This window comes from Henckelia pumila, chromosome 2 (assembly GCF_033568475.1).
Source record: "Henckelia pumila isolate YLH828 chromosome 2, ASM3356847v2, whole genome shotgun sequence".
NCBI lineage: Eukaryota > Viridiplantae > Streptophyta > Magnoliopsida > Lamiales > Gesneriaceae > Henckelia > Henckelia pumila.
The window spans coordinates 122,148,989-122,170,424 of record NC_133121.1 but is presented as its reverse complement, the minus strand read 5'-3'; the positions used below and the strand labels follow the sequence as shown (position 1 = coordinate 122,170,424).

At 28.8% G+C, this 21,436-nt stretch overlaps 2 protein-coding genes across 2 annotated transcripts; both read left to right on the top strand.

The window, feature by feature from the left end:
• Positions 1–5,647: 5,647 nt before the first annotated feature.
• LOC140884153 (FCS-Like Zinc finger 5-like) lies at positions 5,648–6,877 on the top strand. The gene is made up of 2 exons (XM_073290822.1): positions 5,648–6,054; positions 6,342–6,877. Exons 1-2 carry the CDS (start codon positions 5,813–5,815, stop codon positions 6,508–6,510), a joined length of 411 nt encoding a protein of 136 aa, XP_073146923.1. The 5' UTR covers positions 5,648–5,812; the 3' UTR covers positions 6,511–6,877.
• A 9,752-nt stretch (positions 6,878–16,629) lies between these two features.
• Positions 16,630–17,440, top strand: LOC140878309 (non-specific lipid transfer protein GPI-anchored 29-like). The gene is made up of 2 exons (XM_073281910.1): positions 16,630–16,999; positions 17,244–17,440. Exons 1-2 carry the CDS (start codon positions 16,630–16,632, stop codon positions 17,438–17,440), a joined length of 567 nt encoding a protein of 188 aa, XP_073138011.1.
• The last annotated feature ends 3,996 nt before the right edge of the window (positions 17,441–21,436 follow it).

Genomic DNA, 21,436 nt, shown 5'->3' with positions numbered 1-21,436 from the left:
AACAAGACACCAAACACATGTTGTATTTATGCTGTTGATTTGATTTGGGAGATTTGATTTGATTTGCCCCTTGGACTCCATGTTCCAACTACCACGCCTCTCAATAATAAAAACATGTAGTTGGAGTCAGATTTGAATCCCAGCACTTTATATATGCACAACGTTGGGTTCACAACCACTTCAATTTTTTCCCCCTTCAAAATTATGGTTCATAGGAATAATTTCGTTTAATTGTGAATTTGTAATCTGGCATTCTCCATTTCAAACATTTGTTTGGTTTTTGTTTTCCGTATATGTTTGAATTGAAGGTGGTTTTGAAAATAAAATAAAGAAACTTCGTGATTTAAAAATGATTCTTTGGTAGTAGACTGGATCCATGCATGTGCTCGGTGAAGATATTTATTGGGCCGCTTTTTGAAAGAGTGGCTTTGTTTATGGGCTTCTGCATCTCTTGGATTTTGTGGCCCACTCTTAGAAGGGTATTATGTAATCTGTATTCATATAATCATATTCCCATTTCCCTGATATGTTATTAATTATTACTTATTTGTTATAATTATAATTGTTCTTCTTCTTTTTGGTGGTGTTGATTATTTGTTATAATTCTCAACCAACACGAATCAAATTTTCATTTTCATCATCCCAATTGAACACACACTCTTCTCTCTCTGTGTCTCTATTTTCTAATTTATAATCTTTTTAAAATGAACGATGTTTCTAATTTTATTTGATGGTGAAGGTGTGTACTTTTTGAATACATTTTTTTGTTAATTAAAAGAGAGAGATAAAACCACTTATTTATATATATATATATATATATATATATATATATATATATATATGTGAGTGTGTGTGTGTGTCTCGATATATATGATGTCAAAATATATTATTTCAATTTCCATTTTCTATGTAAGTACCGTGTAAATTTGCACGAATCAGGATACGGAAAAGAAATTTACATTTCAATCATGAAAAGCCACGAGTGTTAGAGGTGAAATGTTACTGAACTCTTTTTATAGACCTAATGATAAATAAAATATATATATATATATATAAAAGAGGGGAAAAAGCAAGCATCCAAAGATTAAGATGGTGGGATACTGAGAGAAGTATTCTGTTTAATAATAATATACTTTTTCGTAAGATATAGAGGTCTTATGTCTATTTGGAGACGAGTTATCATCAATAAAAACAAAATTCTTATTCACTTTACACTAAAAAAAAAAACAGTTTTGGCGTTTTTTAACCTCTGATATTGCTGATGTTTTTGCAGGGTGTTTTTTAACCTATGATATTATTTATGTTTTTGCATAATTTAATTGAAATCTCCAAATATAGTCATATTCATAAAAAAATCGATTATTGTTTTTTTAATAATAAATTTAAAAATTCTTCTAATCTTTTTTACTGTCAATATTATTGTTTAATCCAAATTACTTTTTACATTAATTCAAATAAGTTAAAAGAGATATGTCAGTTAACCAGCTGGGATAGCAACGGAGCGGGTTTGGGGTGGGTTTGGCTAAACTCCTATCCCATCCCACGAACCCTGTGGATCCAATCTGGGTTAGGTCCGTTAGACCCGCCAGAAATTAAATAAGTTTAAATTAAAAAATTTAAAAGTTTAAAAATAAACAAAAGTCATTAAATTTAATTTCAAATATATATTGATACTATTTAAGACAAAAATATATATTCTCAAAAGTTAAAATTTATCAACTTGTAATTCATTAATAATTATTAACAAAAAAATATATTATAATGATACATTTTTATACAAACATATCATAATAAAATAAATTTATTTCAATCCAATAATATTATATACTCAAATTATGGATAAAATATTAATTATTTAGTATAAAAATATAATTATATATTATTAATATTACATATATATTTTATATTTATATTTATATATATATACTTTGGCGGGACGAGTCCGAGTCGGGTTTGGCCAAACCTGAATCCCACCCTGAGCCCACTTGTGTACCCGCTTATCCGGGTCTAGACCCGCCGCGTCAGGTCGGGTTTAGTCCCGACCCATTGCTTGGCGCGAACAATGAATCTTTAATTCATAAATATATTTGATTTATCCAATGTTTGACTCAAATAATTTTGTAAAAGATAGGTATCATACACTATTATCTTATACAAGTATTGGTTTATCATCTTTATAAATATATATTATGTAACCCGTATCATATCATCCACGAGTCAAACGATATCTCAGTGTTTTGATTATTTTATTAAAAAGCTAGTATGAAAATGAGATAACCATTTATTTAAAACCACCATGTCTTAACAATTTTAGATTTTCACTTTTATTTTCAAACACCGCTAATTTCGGATATTTTTTCCCCATGTTTTCATAATCTATAAATTTAATCATTTTTTTTAAAAAAAATAATGATATGTGTACATAGAAGCTAGATTACATTATTGTTAAATTAGGAAATTATTTCAAAACTTTCTAAAACGTGTTTCTTTTCAAACTACAATTGTTTATTTCTAGCTAAAAAAACTTTTATGAATTAATTAAATATTTTCTATGATTTATTGTTTAGTTTAACAAGATTTGAGTTCCTTAATTATATAATAGAAATTTTTACTTTTTGAAAAATATTTATGACTTTAGTTTAATATTTTTTCCTCTAATTGTTTTTCTTACTAGGCCAATCAAGTTGATTTACTTGAAAACAGTAAATTTAAATTTTTCAAAATTTTATGAGAAATATTGTGATCTCTTAGTGATTGCATACATGATACAACTGTATGATTTTAGTTACGTTTAATATTTTTCTCTCAAACATTTTTTTTATACTAGGCTAATCAGGTTAAGCTATTTGAAAACAATATGATTCGAATTTTTTAAATACTATATATTGTTATATGCGATAACCAAGAGATCACGATATTTCTAATCAAATTAATTAAAATTAAATAATATATACCGTTGTATGCAATCACTAAGGGACAAATATTATTCGAAAAAGAAACTTTTCTATCATATAATTAAGACACTCAAATTTAATCTTGTAAAAAAAATTCATTAGAATATTTTTTACACTCAATTTGAATCTGGTAAACAAAAAAATCATTAAAATAAATTTTAGCAAGACAAACAATTGTGATTTGAAAAATAAACAATTTTTAAAAAGTTTTGGGATAATTTATTAATTAATTAACATAAACGTACAACTATTTATGTAATACTCTATGCGAAGCATTATTTTTTAAAAGAACCTAATTAACCTATCGCAAACACTCCATTAGCCAATCATCTTTTTATTATTTGGAACAATATGAATCGAAATTAATTTTCGCGTTCCAATGTACAAATAAAAAACTATAATATGTAACCCTAGCTTGTTACGGGCCTTAAATGCACATACAAGGACATAAATATCTATAATTCTAAGATCTAAATAGTTAGAATCTAAACAAAGTATTGCTGTTACTTGGCCCCATAATTAATTTATACAACGATACATGATTATATTGTACGTAGTAAGTGGGCAGACAGTGAGCTGGTGCATTCATTTTCAGGGCCTTGACAATAATTGGATTTCAGCAAGGTTGTGTTTGGCTCGATAAATTTGATTTTGTGAAACGATCTGATGAACACATTTTTGATATATGTATGTTAAATGTATTTGAAATTCATTACAATTACTATTGAAAATACATTACTCATCCAGTATAGCAATTCTAGATATTTGAAATCAGTTGATTTCGATTTTATCGTATGAATCCAAATGCAATTTAAATTAATTAAGGTTTTGATTGGATAGAAGTATTTCAAATACATGGATTTCAAATGCATTTTTTTAGAGAAGTAGCACCACAAACATTCAATGCATGACTTCTTTTATGTTTATATGGTAATTCATGGTAGTTATGATGGATTTTAAGTTCATCTAATAAAATAGTGATTTAGAATCATTTTTAATCCATCTAAGGGAGTGTTTGCAATATATTGTGCTTTTGTAGAAGTGATTAATTTATAGATTATAAAAAAAGTTAAGAAAAATCAAAAGTTGATAGTGTTTGAAAACAAATGTGAAAATCTAAAAATCAAAGTTGTATAATGTTTGATAAATAAGTGATTAGAGTGATTTTAACAATGACTTACTAGAATCATTTTTGTAGAATCATAATCACCACATGAATAGCTTTTGGATTTCAATTAAGTTAAACATAAGCTAACACATAATCTAGATTTAAGAAATACACAAAAATGATTTTTTTTAAGCAAAAAGCTAACAATCAATTTTTTTTAGTGATTGCAAACACTCCCTAAGTAATGTATAAATAATTAAGTTATGAATTTGAGATTTCTCTATGTTTCATTATTAACACTAAAATTATAATCAAAATCCATAGATTTGAAATACTTAATACAAGCGCAACCTAAAAATAATCGTTGTTGTGGCCACCACCGCAGCTAGCCGTCGCCCGAGCAGATATACTCATCCACACGTACACCCAAGCTTCTCATATACTTTATTTATTTATTTCTCTTTTATTGATCACTCTTTCTTTTTATTTTTTTTTTGGGTTTATTAGGCAACAAGACATTAATTATAGTAGGTACCATTTTGTTGGTGTTTTATTTCTTCTGTACAAAAATTTGTGCAATGCAAAAAAAATTAATGTCACAAGATTTATTGCTCTCGCAGTGGACGTTTTGTGCGAATTAAGTTTATAAATTAATTTAAAAAATAATGATATTAATTTTACATGGAAATGACTGATTAGCAATAAACTCAATTTTAAAATATAAAGAGTATCTTTTGCAATATAAATTGTAATTAAAGAACACAAATATTTAATGTAATAACCCGTCATTCGATGATGAGACCTAGCTAAGAGCTCGCGCATTTTCTATATGTCATTGCTTACGACAAAAAAATAATAAAAAAAACATTATTTGAAATAAAATCAAATTATTATTTTTACTAAATCAATATTTAATTAATCTCGAACAATTATTGATCCCAATACACAAATAAAATAGTCCGACATCGAGAAAACAAAAAAACTACATTCGTAGCTTTCCCTTTTGCACAAGAATTAATTGTTGGTCTTCCCATTATATATAGAATATCAAGAAAAATATTATAACTCGTTATCGTTTAATTTTTAATTAAGGAGATCCATTTTCATCGTAATCATAACTAATAAAAAGTTAAGCAGCAAAAGATTCCCAACATCTAGGATGGTGATTGGCCCGACCACAATATTAAGTACCTCATAATAATAACCAGCTGTCTCAACATGTTCTAAATACATAACTCTACTTTTTCAGATAAAATATGGATCCCTATATTTTTGTTTTTAGTTAATACTAAATCAATTTTCGATAATTATAATACACACGACGAAGCAAATGCAATGGTGCCATCTGAATATGTAAACTGAACGACGTAAGATAAATCATAATAAAATGATTTGTATTATTCACATAAATATAAACTTCAATAGCACGTAGTTTTAAATAATATATTTTACAAAAAAAAAAAAAAAAAACACGTACTTTAATTAATGCACATATAATTGGACAAGTGATTATATTATATATAAATTAAAAGGGATTGTGGTGAAATGGGCTCCCCGGAACAATAATGCAAGAACTCCTTTCAAGATTCGTCAGCAAAACTCAATCAACGGTCCAGATTCCCTCCTCCATTCCTGGCTCTCCCCTTTATCTTCTCCCCAATCTCACCACACCTCACTCCCCCTCTTCTCTTCTCTTCTCTTCTCTTCTCAAATCCCGATTTCTACTAATTTGATTAAATAGTTCGAAAATATGTTGGGAAAGAGGGCGAGGCGACCACCCATAAAGAGAACTGCCAGCATGACGGAGTTCAATCTGGACCTCACCGTCGTCCCGCCGCCCAATAATCACCCTCATCGCGGCGGATCCCCCGCCGGAACTCCCAGACAGCACCGCCGTAACTCTGCTGATTTTGTGGAGACTTCTCCTTTCTTGAGAGCCTGCTTTCTTTGCCAACGCCGTCTTGTCCATGGCCATGATATCTACATGTATAGGTAATTAATTTTGGGTAATACTATAACTACATGGAGGGTTATACGATCGGTTAAATATTGCATTTGAAATTACGTAAATATTCTTGATTTATTTTGAAAAGATATTTTACTATATTTATTCTTAATACTATATTTATTTATTTACTCTCATGATATATATATATATATTTATGGTAAAGAAAAAAAATGAGGCGAGTGTGTGTGTATAGGTTTTTTAAACAAATCTGGTTGATTCGGTGGAAAGAATTTAATAATATTTGGTTATCGATCGGTTCATGTTTTGGCAGAGGCGACAGTGCTTTTTGCAGCCTTGAATGCAGACAGCAGCAGATGATTCAAGACGAAAGAATAGACAAGTGTTCCACGGCGTCCCAAAAAGATGCAGGGAACGCCGCCTCCGCCGCCGCCGGAGGACCCCAAGCACCGCCCAAAGGCGAGCGGCTCACCGCCGTGTAGACATCATGAATCTCCGGTGATGACATATCAACAGTAACATATATATGTGTGTGTACCCACCTAGCTTATAAATTATAGTGGACGTACGTACGTGGGGCTGCGCTTCATTATTTTTTCACCAGAAAAAATATAATATTTTTGAGAAAATGATGAAATTAATAGAACAGATTAATTAATGAATCAAACAACCCGAAGTACGATGATTTTGGCTATTTTTCCTTGTATCTTGTACTTGTACCAAGCTAGCGAGCTAGCCAATCCCGGATCCATTATATATATTTCTGAAGCGCATGCATTTATCTTAATTACTATTAATTAATTATGTAGATGTTGTATTTCCCAATCTATATATTTTTGTATTTGAGTATGATTTTGTTTTGTGTATATCGAGCTATTTTAGGTCTAAAATAAAATTTCCAGTTAGCGATCGACACCCCATAATATGAATATTGTTTTCAAAACCAAACAATAAAACCATTAATTAATCACGTATAAAGATTTGTATTAATTAATTACCTTAAAGTCGAAATAGATGGTCCATTGCTGATTTCATCTCCTGTTCTTTTGACTCTTTCATGTCTTAGAACTCGTATGAACAAGAAGTAATAATAATCAAGGGAAATATCCATTTTTTAATATATAGTTTCCTTGTCTCAAAGTGTTTCCAATTAAGTATAATAAATACGAAACGTCGTTATTTTCGATAGATAAAAATATTGATTCATGCGTCCACATTCATGATTTTTTTAAATGTACTTGCGTGATAATTAATTAATCTCCTGAGGAAAATTTTGAAAAATTGGTGAGTATTCTTTATATTTATTTATTTACTCCTCTAAAAAAGCATTTAATTATGTATAATATATCCATATACTTAATCTATTTTCATGGAAAAATTAATTAATTTCATACAATTTTTTTGTTTTTGTTTTTGTTTTTTTGCACGTGTATCAAATACACCGTTAACAGTACTTTAACCATAAACTTCCAACTCGCAAAGACGGATTTAACATAATATTATTATGTTTTAATCGGGAGGAGAATATGTGTTTTTACTTCAAATGAAATTACCACAATGTGGAAGATGGCTACTTAAGCCTTTGAGAGCGAAGTTTGGGACCCGCGAAAATTAATTTTATCATATTTTTTAGTCGGGACCATTTAAAAAATTTTCAATAATCACTTTTGGGGGTGCACCTATGCACCACCACATATTTTTTTGTCAATATATTCCAAGCCTTTTATTTTATTTTAAATGTACTTTGGAGGGATCTCATACTTGAGAGTTATATGTATGGGGAAAAGGTCATTGTTGTGGACCATCGCATATAATTTTTTTTCCTTTTCGTGAGGAGGGCATTCGATCACTATCTATATCCTTTTTTTTTTAGAGTTATTTGCATCAGACACCTCTGTGAAATATTAAAAATACACACTTCTCTCCTGTGAAATTTTAATAGGCATCTTCAACTCTAACCTTTTAAAAAATTAGCACACTCGCCCCTTCAGATGAGTGATTATTGCGCACGCACCCCTCATGCGACTGGGCAAAGATTTTGATATTTTTTTTGCACCAAATACCCCTGTGAAATATTAAAAATGCATATTTGACCCCTGTAAAAATAATTTTTAAATCTATTCAACCCATAATACACAATTTTTATTAAAATTTAATTATAAAATATTTAGCAAACACTTTTCGTTTTATTAATTTTATTTTTAAATTTAAATTTATTATGATTATATAATTATTTTCTAAAAAATATTATTATTTTATCTTGTTATCATTATTTTATTAAACTTTCTTCTTGTTTCCAACTTTTTAATTAAAAATGCATTAATAAAAAAGATTTAAATACCTAAAAGTACCAAAATATTAAATCAAAATGATAATTTCGTGCATATTACTTTTCAATTTAGGATTATAGATTTTTGAACCAAAATCTAAATTTTTTAAAATGCATTGCAGAATTTGCATTAAAAAAATAATACACAATATTTATTAAGATCTAATTATAAAATATTTTTCAAACATTTTTAATTTTATTTAATTTAAATTTTTAATTTAAATTTATAATTTATAATTAATTTATTTCTAAAAAAATTATTACTTTATCTCGTTATAATTATTTTATCAAATCACTTCGTGTTTTCAACTTTTCCATTAAACATGTTTCATAAATAAGGATTTAAATAAAAATACCAAAATATTAAACCAAATGATAGGTTCATGAACGTTAATTTTTTGATTTAGAATTATATAAGCATGTTATTTTTTTTTTATTATTTATTACAAATTGTGCAATGCATATTCTCAAAAAATTTAAATTTTGGTTCAATAATATATGGTTTTAAATCGAAAAAGCAATATGTTTAAACTTATCGGTTTATTTCAATATTTTGGTACTTGAAATTATTTAAATATTTGTTTATGAATGCATGTTTAATGGAAAAGTTGGAAACAAGAAGAAAGTTTAATAAAATAATGATAACAAGATAAAATAATAATATTTTTTAGAAAATAATTATATAATCATAATAAATTAAAAATTAAAAATAAAATTAATAAAACAAAAAGTGTTTGCTAAATATTTTTTAATTAGATTTTAATAAAAATTGTGTATTATGGGTTGAATAGATTTTAAAAAAAAAATTTACAGGGGTCAAATATGCATTTTTAATATTTCACAGGGATATTTGGTGCAAAAAAAAAATATCAAAATCTTTTCCCAGTCGCATGAGGGGCGCGTGCGCAACAATCATTCATCTGAAGGGGCGAGTATGCTAATTTTTTAAAAGGTTAGGGTCGAAGATGCCAATTAAAATTTCACAGGGGATAAATGTACATTTTCAATATTACACAGGGGTGTTTGGTGCAAATAACTCTTTTTTTTCATTCTTTCGTTTTATTTTATTAAGATTGTTTATATATATATATATATATATATATATATATATATTTGGCTCAGTTTGGTTCGGGTGATAGGATTGATAATATATGGATAAGTAATGTAATTGAATAAAAAATAAATTAGAAATGATAGTTAATATAATATTTGATTTGATTGATAGATTATGGTTTTTTTGATTTGATTGATTAAATTATATATAAAAATAATAAATTACCATTTTATCATTTTAACAATAAATAAAATATAAATAATATTATTTTAAATGAGTAATATAGTAATTTGAATTCGATGATTTGATTGATGTAAGATAAATAATTAAGATATGGATAAATAATATGTCAAGAATTAAGAACACGAGATTATATGTTATAAGTTATGTCGGTATTAATAATACCCCAACCAAACACAGAAGACTAGAGATTTATCTAAATCTAATTTAACTAACAAGCGTACGAGGTGAAACATTTACACAAACCTAACTAATTAGTTAAGAAAAGAGCTAGGTCTCCCGTGAGATAGTCACACGGATTTACATATGTGAGACTGGTCGAATTGATACATATTCAGAGTTAAAATTTTACTTTTGACAAAAAATATTGATTTTTAATAGTTGAGTCGAATAAGACATATGTTTTACAAAATTGACTCGTGAGACGATTTCATATAATTTTTTGTGTTAATAAATATAGAGTTAACCAGTACCAAATCATGAGATTTTTCTCTCCAAAATCTCACTGCTAATTAAAATAATGTCTAGTTATATTCAAAGTTTATATATATATAACAAGTTACATGATTAACCTAGTTCTACGAACGATATTTATTAATTGAAATTATAATTTAACAAAAATTTGAACCTGAAAAATAATTCAGGAGAATTAAATGTTTGTTTTCTATTTGAAATTATTCTCCTAGGTTAAAATTATATCATATATAGATAGTTAAGCCAATTAGCATATAAATCTTTAAAATTATTCTATGTGAATCAATTTCACCGCTTGTTATATAAATATTTGTATGTAGCAGTAGCACTTGGAATGGAAGTGATATATTGACTGTCGTTGGTCCACAGATTAGCCTACTGTGGAGAACAGATTTGTTGGGATGGAATTAAGGTGAATTGTGGATGCTTCCCACTTATTTATGTATATATACATGTTCTACTTTATTCCTTATTTGATTCTCCTTTGCATACATAGTTAACTAACAGGTTATATATATATATATATATAATCTGTTAGTTAACTATGTATGCAAAGGAGAATCAAATTATATATATATATATATATATATATATATATATATATATGCATTTTAAAAATACAAATAAAATTTAATAATTTCTTAATTATTACATAAATGCCGTTTGCGTTCTATTGAGTAGCTAGCTATAGATAATATACAAATTGCAGTAAATTTTTTTAAAATTAATATTCCATTAATCATAAGTTCTTTGAAATAATATTTTTTTTATTCCTGACTAAGTTTATTAAATCATTAAATTAATAAGATAATAAATTTTTTTTTGACCCTTATATAAATATATATATATATGGTCCCGTCATTATCATAAATTAATATTCTCACAAAAGATAACTAGGACAAATTAGCTAGTAAAATGTGATTATATTGTTATTTGTTTTTATTATTTAAATTTAAATTTAAATTTAATTGAGGTATGATTCTGATTGAATCTCATTTCTAATTTTTCTCATTACATCCAAAGACTATGGCGTTGCTTTCTTGAGTTGAAACAAAAAATTTGAAGAGTTTTTTTTTCCTCAATGAATGTTTTCTTTTCGCTTAACTAGTTTCAAATAAACTATAGCATATTCAACTTCATTATTAATGAGATTTTTTCAGTTGCGTTAGCTGCAATTTTTTCTAAGCTACGCACTTGCGAAAACATCCATTTCATATGGATAATATAAAAATATTTATTATTAAATAATACTATATATTATTTAGATCGAAATGTACTCTTTAAAATAATAATGTATTAATCTATCGATCATTTGACAGAACTTTTGTGAGACGCTCTAAAATATATAGTATTACTAAAGAATATATTTAACAAAGTACAAATTCTAAATAATCATGTATATATATAATAAAATATTAAATTCAAGGTTTTAATAATAAAAAAATTAAATTTTCAAAATGGGTAGTCCTCTACCGTCAAAATTGGATTAAAAAACAATTAGAAAAACTCAGTTCAACCAGTTGAACCGATTTTTCGGTTCTTGACCGATTATTACCATTAAAATGGTTTTTGGAGATATTTCGGATCCTGATATGTGACTGTGACCGTTTCCCGCTGAAATCGACTGACCCGGTTTTGAAAATACTTTCAACGGATCAACTTTGTGAGACATATCTACTATTTGAGTAATTAATGAAAAAATATAACTTTATGCATTAATAATTATTTTTTATTGTAAATATAAGCAGAGTTGACTAGTCTAATGGACAAAGATCCGCGAAATCTTTTCACAAGAAACATACTCATCATCTGGCTCAGCTCAAACTTTTTAAAAATCTATTGATTTTATCAATGTATTAATTCAAAAAAAAATCTATAATTTCTATAATTTATTTTATTAGATTCTAGTGATATTTATTATTCTTTTTAAATATAAGAAACTATTAAGCTAAACTTCAATTTAAAATGTATCCTATGATTTACGTAAAAAGTTAATAATAATTGAGAGGAAAAAGCGGGCAGGGGGAAATGAGAGTAAACGAGAGAGAATATAATGAAGGCTTTTAAGTTGGTTTACAATGATAATTATTTGTGCCGAACAAGTTGTAATATTTATACCATTAAATCCAAATCACGAGGCGATTAGAATTAAAAAAATTATGAGGCGCGGATAAGTAGGAAGTAAATCAGTAATTACGATGGGGGGCAAAAGTGGAAATATGGAGCAAAGAGGGACGCAAATTGCAAATTGCACCGGACTTTTGCTGTGGATGAGGAAACAAGTGAAACAGTAGGGTTGGTTAAAACAGCTGTGCTGACTTGACCTTACATCATTCCACGCCATTTGCTTAATTTTTCTATTAATTTGTTGTCAATTCCATCTTTCAAATAATGACAATTTAAGAAAAATAAATAAATAAATAAATTTGATAACAATTATTCTGAGACCCACTTGCGCAACAAGTGGGTATGCGTCAACTTCCATTTATAAAATCTTTTCCAAGTTAGTCCAATAAACTATTATGATTTTTTGATTTAATTATTATTTGTACGGTGTTGGTTATTATTAATACTTATTTTTTTTTTAAAAAAAATAACAAATGAGAACCTGTAGTTGTAATTTTTCTGTATGTATTGAGTAGATTTTTGAACTAACACAATAACCTGTAAACTAAACAGATAAACCATAGTACCGAGCAAGTCTCGCGCGATAAGCTCGCCAAAAAGAACATGTTTAGATAGTATTTGAAAGAGATTTCTGAAATAACTTGTCTTCTTTTGATCTTTTACATAATTATAAAATTTTGTTAATAAAAACGTGAGAAGTACTTCATAAAACCAGTTCAAAACACAACCTTAGTAGCTAGTTTGCATATGTAGATACCAACAAGACATGTTACGCGTGGGTTTTTGGAGTGTTGAAAATATTTGGAACTATCTAAAATGTAAGACTTTGATGCAGTGGGGTTATAGCTCTTATTTTGCTGCGATAGAGATATAACGAGTGAGTTAATTGTTTTGACCCCGTTGATATTGATATTAGTTAGTTGCGAGGATCCATTAAATTTCAGAGTTTCGATTTCATGATAAATAGAGTGAAGCCTAAGTCTAAATTTTCAAGATCCCTCTGATATTATAAGTTAAAGAATGAAGTTTGTGTTAATTAAATAGTAATAGCTTTATCATTAATTCTAGGGTTGACCTTGAAGATGTTAATTATTTGTCCGTCACTATTGCCCTTGCGTTTTGTTTAAATATTTACTCATGCAGCTTGCATATATCCACTTTAATTCTTTTTCATGGTATTATATAATGAAGAAAATATTTGGCGATGACTTGAAGCCAGAGATCTTGAATTTGGAACGGTATTTTGAGACGCATTGTTATACTATTTTTTTGACGGTACAAAATTGCAATATTATTAAAATCGAAGATTAACGTTCATTATAAGATTTATCAATCAAGATGAAAAATTCCTTTGCTTCCACACAAAAGGAGAGAAGAAAAAAACAAAATAAGCTAAAGAATGTGCAACCGTATTCTTAAAGCGTCGAACATGAAATAATCTAATAACAGGGTTTTTCTCGAGCAACTGTTTGATTTCAGTTGCAATTAATTCCTCCAATATAACTGAGATCCTCATCAAGATGAATCACTGCTTACACCACCAATAAAAAATCGATCATGATCTCGTGAATTTCCAGGCCTTGCTTGTGCGCGAATGCCTTCTCCGATAGCAACTAATTCTGCGCACGAAGACTATACTGATTGAAGTCTAGTAATTTTCTTCCCAAAAAGCAATTGTGATCTGCCCTGAGTGGTTACGGATCCTTATATTAACTAATTTTTAATGGTTTGGTGAAATTTTATTTAAAATTATAATTATATCCTCTTATACAAATTCATTGTTTTTGCCTCTAAAATATGGGTTATATTCGGGAAAATTATACAAAAATAAATTGGAAGTACAATAATCATATTGGAAGATGTCGAACTAGAGAAAAAATTTAAATGCGCATCATTATATTCTTTTGGAAAACCATAAGCGATCAATGAGCTACATTTTGGATAAGTAACATAATTTCTAAAAAAACATTGAAATGTGTTTTTTTGATTACTTTAGAATAAAAAACGTGATTAAATGAGAATTAAAAGATTTTTATAAGATATTTTTCTAAAAAAAATTTCTTAATTATTTTAAACTATAAAATCATTTGTTTTTCCTAATATATCAGAACACCTTTTTCAACTTAAAAAAAACATTTTTACAAAATAATTGTCCGAACAATAAACAAATTCTTAAAACATTCTATTAAAAAATAATTTTATATAAATGTTTTATATAAGAAATTATAGAAAAGTAAAGCACTAATTAAAGCTGGTCTCCAAACCATAAATTCACGAAGGAAGTAATAAAATAATATGTGGAAGTCCAAAATTTTTGGATGCACGCAAACCAAGTAATAAATGCCACATGAATTACTGCATAAATGATATTTTCTCGCTTGTCCTTTTACTCCAAATTATTGGAGCGTATGAATATATATATAAATAGTGTGTTAAATTGAAAACGACGAAGCAGATCATATATTACAATGTCAGAAATAAACAAAAAATAATTAAAATTGAGCTACTGCATTCATTCATATATTTAATAAGGTGGTTTGGATATGGTCCACTTCATGTTGCTAATATTCGTGGGACCTTTCCAATTTTAGAGGGTTCTTTTTTCCTGTCCCTCGCATCTCCAACTTGCTTTTGTTGTTCCATTAATATTTATATCATTTGTATTTATATCTATATCGTATGTAAAGTAAGAATATATTAGTTAGTCTCTAATCGGTGAGATAGATTTTATTTGTAAGAGTAGTGTCTCAACATACTTCTAAGTGCAGACATTCATCAATACAATTGAAGTCAACTGAAAAGACCTTACTCATATTGAAAAATTTCCACAATTAGATGTATCATTGTGATAGACTTGTAGTTTTCTCACAGTTAACACATAATATTCCGTCTTTTATGTTATACCAAATTTTTTCCCCTCAAAATACTCATTTTCTATAATATTATTATTATTTTAATGAACAAAATATAGTTCAATAAAATAAAAACTCATTTTAAACCGGAAAATGTTAAATTTGTCTAACTCAGTTGTGTGATTTCTCAACGTGACGTTTATGTAGTACCAATGCTAATAAATATTAATCACTTATATTTTACAAAAGTAGAATACTGAGACTTGGGTTGAAATAAAAAAATTTAAACCCAACAATAAAAATACAACTAAACCTTCTAAAAAGCGGTGGGTGGATGACCTACGCCTAAACACTTAGGCGGTTTTTTTTTTTTTAGTTTAAATATATAATTTGTCTAGATGGTTTTTAGCGTAAATATCTAATTCTTCCTAGACGGTTTTTTTAGCCTAATATTTAATCCTTTAGGTTCATCTTAATATTTCTTCAAAAATTTCTTTTGTCGAATTCAAACTCAAAATTCATTGCATATTCTTCATTTTCATCTGATACAAATTGATCGGAAAATCTATCAATTTTTTTAAAAAAGTTTAAAATTGAAAAATATATATTATATATTAATCTAGACGACCATCTAAACGGATTTTGAATCACCTAAGCGACAATTAGATAGTTTAGGTGGCCGATTAATGAAATAGGACACAGAAACATTAACGGTTTAAAAATTAAGACCGTGAGCAACCGCCTCGCCGCCTTTTAGAACAACGAATAAACCCAGTAACAATGATTTTCATTCATAAAATAGACAACGAGTTAAAATGTGAATACCAACTGCTAAGCCCAATACGAAACTCAATCCAAGAGCTTGATAGTTTAAATATATTTAAAGCCCATTTAGAGCCCACATGCTAAACGGCCCTTTCTGCCTAACATCTTTGTTATGTATTATGAAGCCATATATCCTGCTTTATGTCAAATAAACTTACTACACCTAAAAAAATGCCAAAAAAAAAAGCCCCTTAAATACGCATAACAAACTTAAATTGAAAAATAAAAAACCATTAAAATAGTAACTACATAAATATATGATTATCCAAAAACACATATGACATATATATACCAGTCTATATGACATTTATATCTCAATTAGTTTATATTCAAATTTTTCGATAAAATTGTAAATGTCCTGGAATGCAGTTAGAATAACTAGCCAAATAATTCGGCAAATGTATTTAATTTCTTATTATCTCTTTAAAGCGATAATATAATAATATTCAAAAACATAAATCTGTAACTCGTAGTGTAACCTGATCATGTACACATCTATCCATAAAGGATTCTTTAGCTGAATTCATAAACAAATCCCAAAATCTAATCACATTTAAATTCAAATAAAATCAATCTACATCTCATCCACAATCTTTTATATATAATCTTCACCAACACCCAAGCAATCATCATATCAGATCCTTTCTTTGCTTTAAGTTCCTTAATAATAACAAGGAATAAGAAAACCCAAAAAAAAAAAATGAAGCTTTTCATCGTGTGTTGCATTTTGGCCTTATGGGCCGCGGCTGCCGCGGCGCAAGCGCCGGCATCAAGCCCCTCCCCATCACACTCACCGGTTCAGCCCCCCGGAAAATCGGAACCGGAAGACTGCAGCACTTTGGTCTACAACATGATAGATTGTCTTACATATATAACCAAGGGTAGCAACGAAACCAAACCGGATGACTCGTGTTGCTCCGGTTTTAAGTCGGTCGTGAAGGGTAATGCCGAATGCATTTGCGTTGCCTTGAACAGTAGTGAGAGCCTAGGCATTTATATTGACGTGAGTAGGGCTCGGAAGTTGTCTTCCTTTTGCCATGTTTCTCCGAATCCAGTCGATAAATGTAAAGGTGTGTCTTTGTTCCTTACATATATGTTGTGTGATGAATTTTATTATTATATTGTATGGTTTTTAGTATGCATTTTGAGTTTTTGTTTGTGTAATTTTTTTTTATCATTCATATGTTATTATTTAGTATTGTATTCCCTCTTTATGTGGCCATATAAATCTTTACAAATTAAATAGCTAGAGAGTTTATTTAATTATATATCGTTTCATTTTTGCTTTAACGTGACTCACTTAATTTGCTGCAGCTAAACCATCACCAAGTCCACCAAAATCATCTCCGAAACCTCCTCATCATGCTGCTAAGCCACCAGCAGCCCCCAAGGCTCAGCATAAAGCTCCGGCACCCGCTCCTGGAAAATCCGGTGCTCACGCCATATCCGCCACACCTTCGTTTATTTTAGTCACACTATTTTGTTTGTCGTTTTATCGAGTCTTGGCTTAATGATTTAGGGTTTTCTACCACTGTTGATTCTCTCTTGCCTAGTATATTTTTATTATTTAATTATGTTCTAGGATCTTGTATGTGTTGGATTCCTACTAAGCATGGTGCTGTGGGATAGTTTTGTTTGTGGCATAAAGTCGGCTATGTTTCCATTTGATTTATTTAGTTTCGTAATTCATTTGGACGAATGTTGTTTTCTAGCTAGTACTTTATATTGGGTTATTTTTTGAACCAAAATCAAATAACCAACTATCACTGACATTCACTACAAGAGAACAAGGCTTCAGAGACAGAAAAATTCGGACATTTCACCCATTTACTTTTTTTTCTTTTCTTTTTTAATTAATTTTTTTTAATATATATAAATTTTAAAAACAAATATAGTTAATTAGTGTAATTGTAAATATTAATACAATTCGTATTGCTGTCATATAAAGTTTTAAGATTAAAATATAATTTTCAAAATCTTTGTGTTGCTGTATGTGTGTTCTATCAATTAATTTTAAATATTTTATAAAAATAAATTTAGACTTAAAAATTAATTATATTCGTCTTTACGAATTAGTGGTTATAAAATAAAGTTGGTAAATTATTTTATGTGAATGAAAAATAAATGGGTAATAATAAAATGATTGTGGGGTCCACAAATATTTGGTTTGTGGGATATTTGATTGTGAAGTGTGAGATATTTAATTTATGACGTGGAATGATGGGCCCACAAATATTTGATGAAAATGTTTTTGTTATTGTTGTTGGGTAAAGTACAGTAGTTATAAATAAATTTAATAAATTAAAATATAGAGAATGAATGTATGATTGGATAATGAGGTTCACAAGAAGATTTATAATTGGGGGAAGATTCAAATTATCATGTTTTAACTTTTGATGTAGAAAAACCCAGTTCCTGTTTTCACATATCCGAGAATTTTTTTTTAATTAATTTTTGACCTTTCAAAATCTAGAAAAAAAAAAAAAAGAATAGAGAATCGAAGTGTATATGCATATCTATATCTAGTATATATCAATAATCAGATACAAATTTCTTCCATTTTAGAAATCTCACTGCATGCATATATAATTTTCTTGATCATAATATTTAGTGATTAGTTTACTTTATTATATATATTAAATCTATCTCTGTCTACTGCCACTATTTCATGACTTTTAAATCTCAAAAGCATTAGAATCATCGTTGCCCCAATCTAGTTTTGATATCTCATATCTGTCTTCTGTCGCCTATCGTTTGACCATTTCCTCTAACATCGGTTAACCCCAATATCTAATTTCTTGTTCTTCGAATCGTCTACATCTCAAGGGGTGGATAAAATAAGCATTAAAATACCGTTTGGTATCATGGATGAGATGTACGATAGATGAATAAAAACATGATAAGATGTGGATAAGCAAGACATATATATAAATAATATGTTGTTTTGTATGTTTTTTATTTTGTAGGATTATTGTGTTTGTTCTCTTAATTACCATTGTCAATTTCACACAATTTCACTTATATGACACTCATTCTCCACTAATACCATGGGTTAAGAGGTATTTATCATCAAGTCAACATCTAATGTTATACCGGGCCACGAGATATCATTGGGTTAACAAAAAAATGAAAAAAATATAAGATGAGTAAAAATTTGTGTCTCATCACACTTTCATCTCATTTACCAAACGGTGCCTTAAATGTCAAATGATAAAAGAATCTAAAAATGTGTTCATGCTTAATTACATCACTTCCCAACCAATATTAATGAGTTTTTTGTTCTGCAAAATGAATCCACACATTTGTTTGATTTTGATTTGATAATGTATACATATCAACCGGATCTTGTTTTACATGAATGAGCCGACAATATTAATCGTTATTTAACATGAAGTTGGCTATGGAATCTTAGAAGTACTTGGATATATCATGAGCGGTTGGCATATATAATAAAACAATAAAATAAATTTTGTATTGCTTATGGTTTTCTTTGGAGGTAACACTATAAATGCACGCTTTGTTAATTAGGCCAGGGTACGCAATGAGATATGAGAGTACTAGCTAGTTAGTTTTCCACTCACAACAACTTATAGTAAATCTTCCATATATACATACCTCAATTTTCGTCATCTACACTTTCCTTTTCTATTTCGCGCTGTCTCCGCGCTCTCTCGGACGGAGAGTGTTTTCCGGCGAAAAATGAATTTATATCATCAACATAAATGATATATGTGACGGCAAGCTTGATATTTTTATGAATCCTGTTTCCATCCTTTTAAAGGTAAGCATCATCTCCTCTACATCAATTTCTCTCTCTCTCTCTCTATATATATATATATATATATATATATATATATATATATATATATATATATATAATATGAGTAATTGATAATATAATTAACTTCGTTTTTTTCTTTATTATTTAATTCAATTCGACTACATGTTACTTAATATGAATGTTAACATAAAACATATACTATAGCTTTTAAGTAAAGAAAGGAATTTAAAATTAATGAAATTATAAAGTTAATCCAGAATGATGATTGAAATTTTAAAGTTTTGAAGTCAGACTTTATAAACCTAGTTCCAGTATGCATGCATGAGATGAATTTGTAATTCATTTTTTTAAAAAAAATTAATATTAAGAAATATCAACGCGATATATCTTACTCCATATTGCGTTGAAAATAGCTTATGATAAGTTATATATATATATATATATGTATGTATGTTTCGCAATTTGAATATCTAATCAGTATTAAAAATTAGCAAAAGTAATATACATGCAACTAACTAGCGTTATAATGAGGAGTTGATGGTCTCTTGTGAGACATTGTCACGAATTTATATTCGTGTCATGAATTTATATTCGTGAAATAAGTCAACCGGGGTCGTCTTCAGAAAATTTGAAGCCCTAGGCTAACATATGGTCAAAATAATTTTTTTTTTTGTAAAATATAAAATTATTACGTACGAACTGAAAATAAAATGAACATAATGATACCAACATCTAATTTAATATACCAATATACCACGTAATTTATTAAATGTTATTGATCTTTCAACAACATGCACTCAACATCACAGTATATAGCGAGCCGAGAGTTTAACTCTCTATCTTTAAGACAAATTTGCCCGCCTAGGTGCTTACGGGTTGATCAAAGTGTCTCCCAAGAAAGAACGCTATCTCCAACTTCGATTAGTAGCACTACAAAATCGAAGCACTACGAATACTTTCAAGTGTTTAAGAAACTCAGACTCGATATGAGTATGCAAGAGAAGAAAAGAGAATTCAGAAATGAGCGAGTTGGAATGAATGCATATGGTGTCTATTTATAGACGCTGGAAGGATGTATCAGACAGCCGCACCTCTTCGCTGCATGCATGGACGAAGAGATGCAATGCTTTGGACTGAAAAGACGCACTGGTTCGGACCCAAAAGTCGCGTCCGTTCACAAGAAAAGATGCACTGATTCGGGCTGAATGGTTGCACTGTTTCGGAACAAAAATAAAATATTGAATTAATTTTTGTCCAAAAAAGTTATATCATGTCAAAGCCCAGCCCACGCCCGTGCCGAACCGGCCAGACGGCAGCGGCGCGCGCGCGTGTGGCTAATGGTTCGAACCTAGCCTAGACTAGGTCCGCTCGACTTAACAAACATGGGTATCCCTTGGAGCCCCAACCCCTTGTCTCATCTTAGGCATTATATAGTGTCATCATTTTTCACATTTTACCAATGTGGAACAATGAGTATTAATCTCATTCACACCAATTTTCCCAACATTTGTCCAAACAAAATTTCCAACAATCCCCCACATGAATGCGATTTATGTGAATATGTATGCATATGCTAAAACAGAGTTTCTTGCGAAAAATTATTGCATTGGGAGAGGTAGCTTGCGGCTTTGAACCTTTCTTAGTAAAATACTATCGGATTTACTAGGCTTCCTAGTGAACTTGATGTCTTAAACTATTCAACTGTGGATGTAAACCAAAACAACTG

What these genes read in the sequence shown, in the direction of transcription:
- LOC140884153 (XM_073290822.1), top strand. Translation starts at nt 5,813, where the DNA reads ATGTTGGGAAAGAGGGCGAGGCGACCACCCATAAAGAGAACTGCCAGC. An exon ending in CATGATATCTACATGTATAG is followed by an intron (nt 6,055 to 6,341) that starts GTAATTAATTTT and finishes ATGTTTTGGCAG; the next exon opens with AGGCGACAGTGCTTTTTGCA.
- LOC140878309 (XM_073281910.1), top strand. Translation starts at nt 16,630, where the DNA reads ATGAAGCTTTTCATCGTGTGTTGCATTTTGGCCTTATGGGCCGCGGCT. An exon ending in TCCAGTCGATAAATGTAAAG is followed by an intron (nt 17,000 to 17,243) that starts GTGTGTCTTTGT and finishes AATTTGCTGCAG; the next exon opens with CTAAACCATCACCAAGTCCA.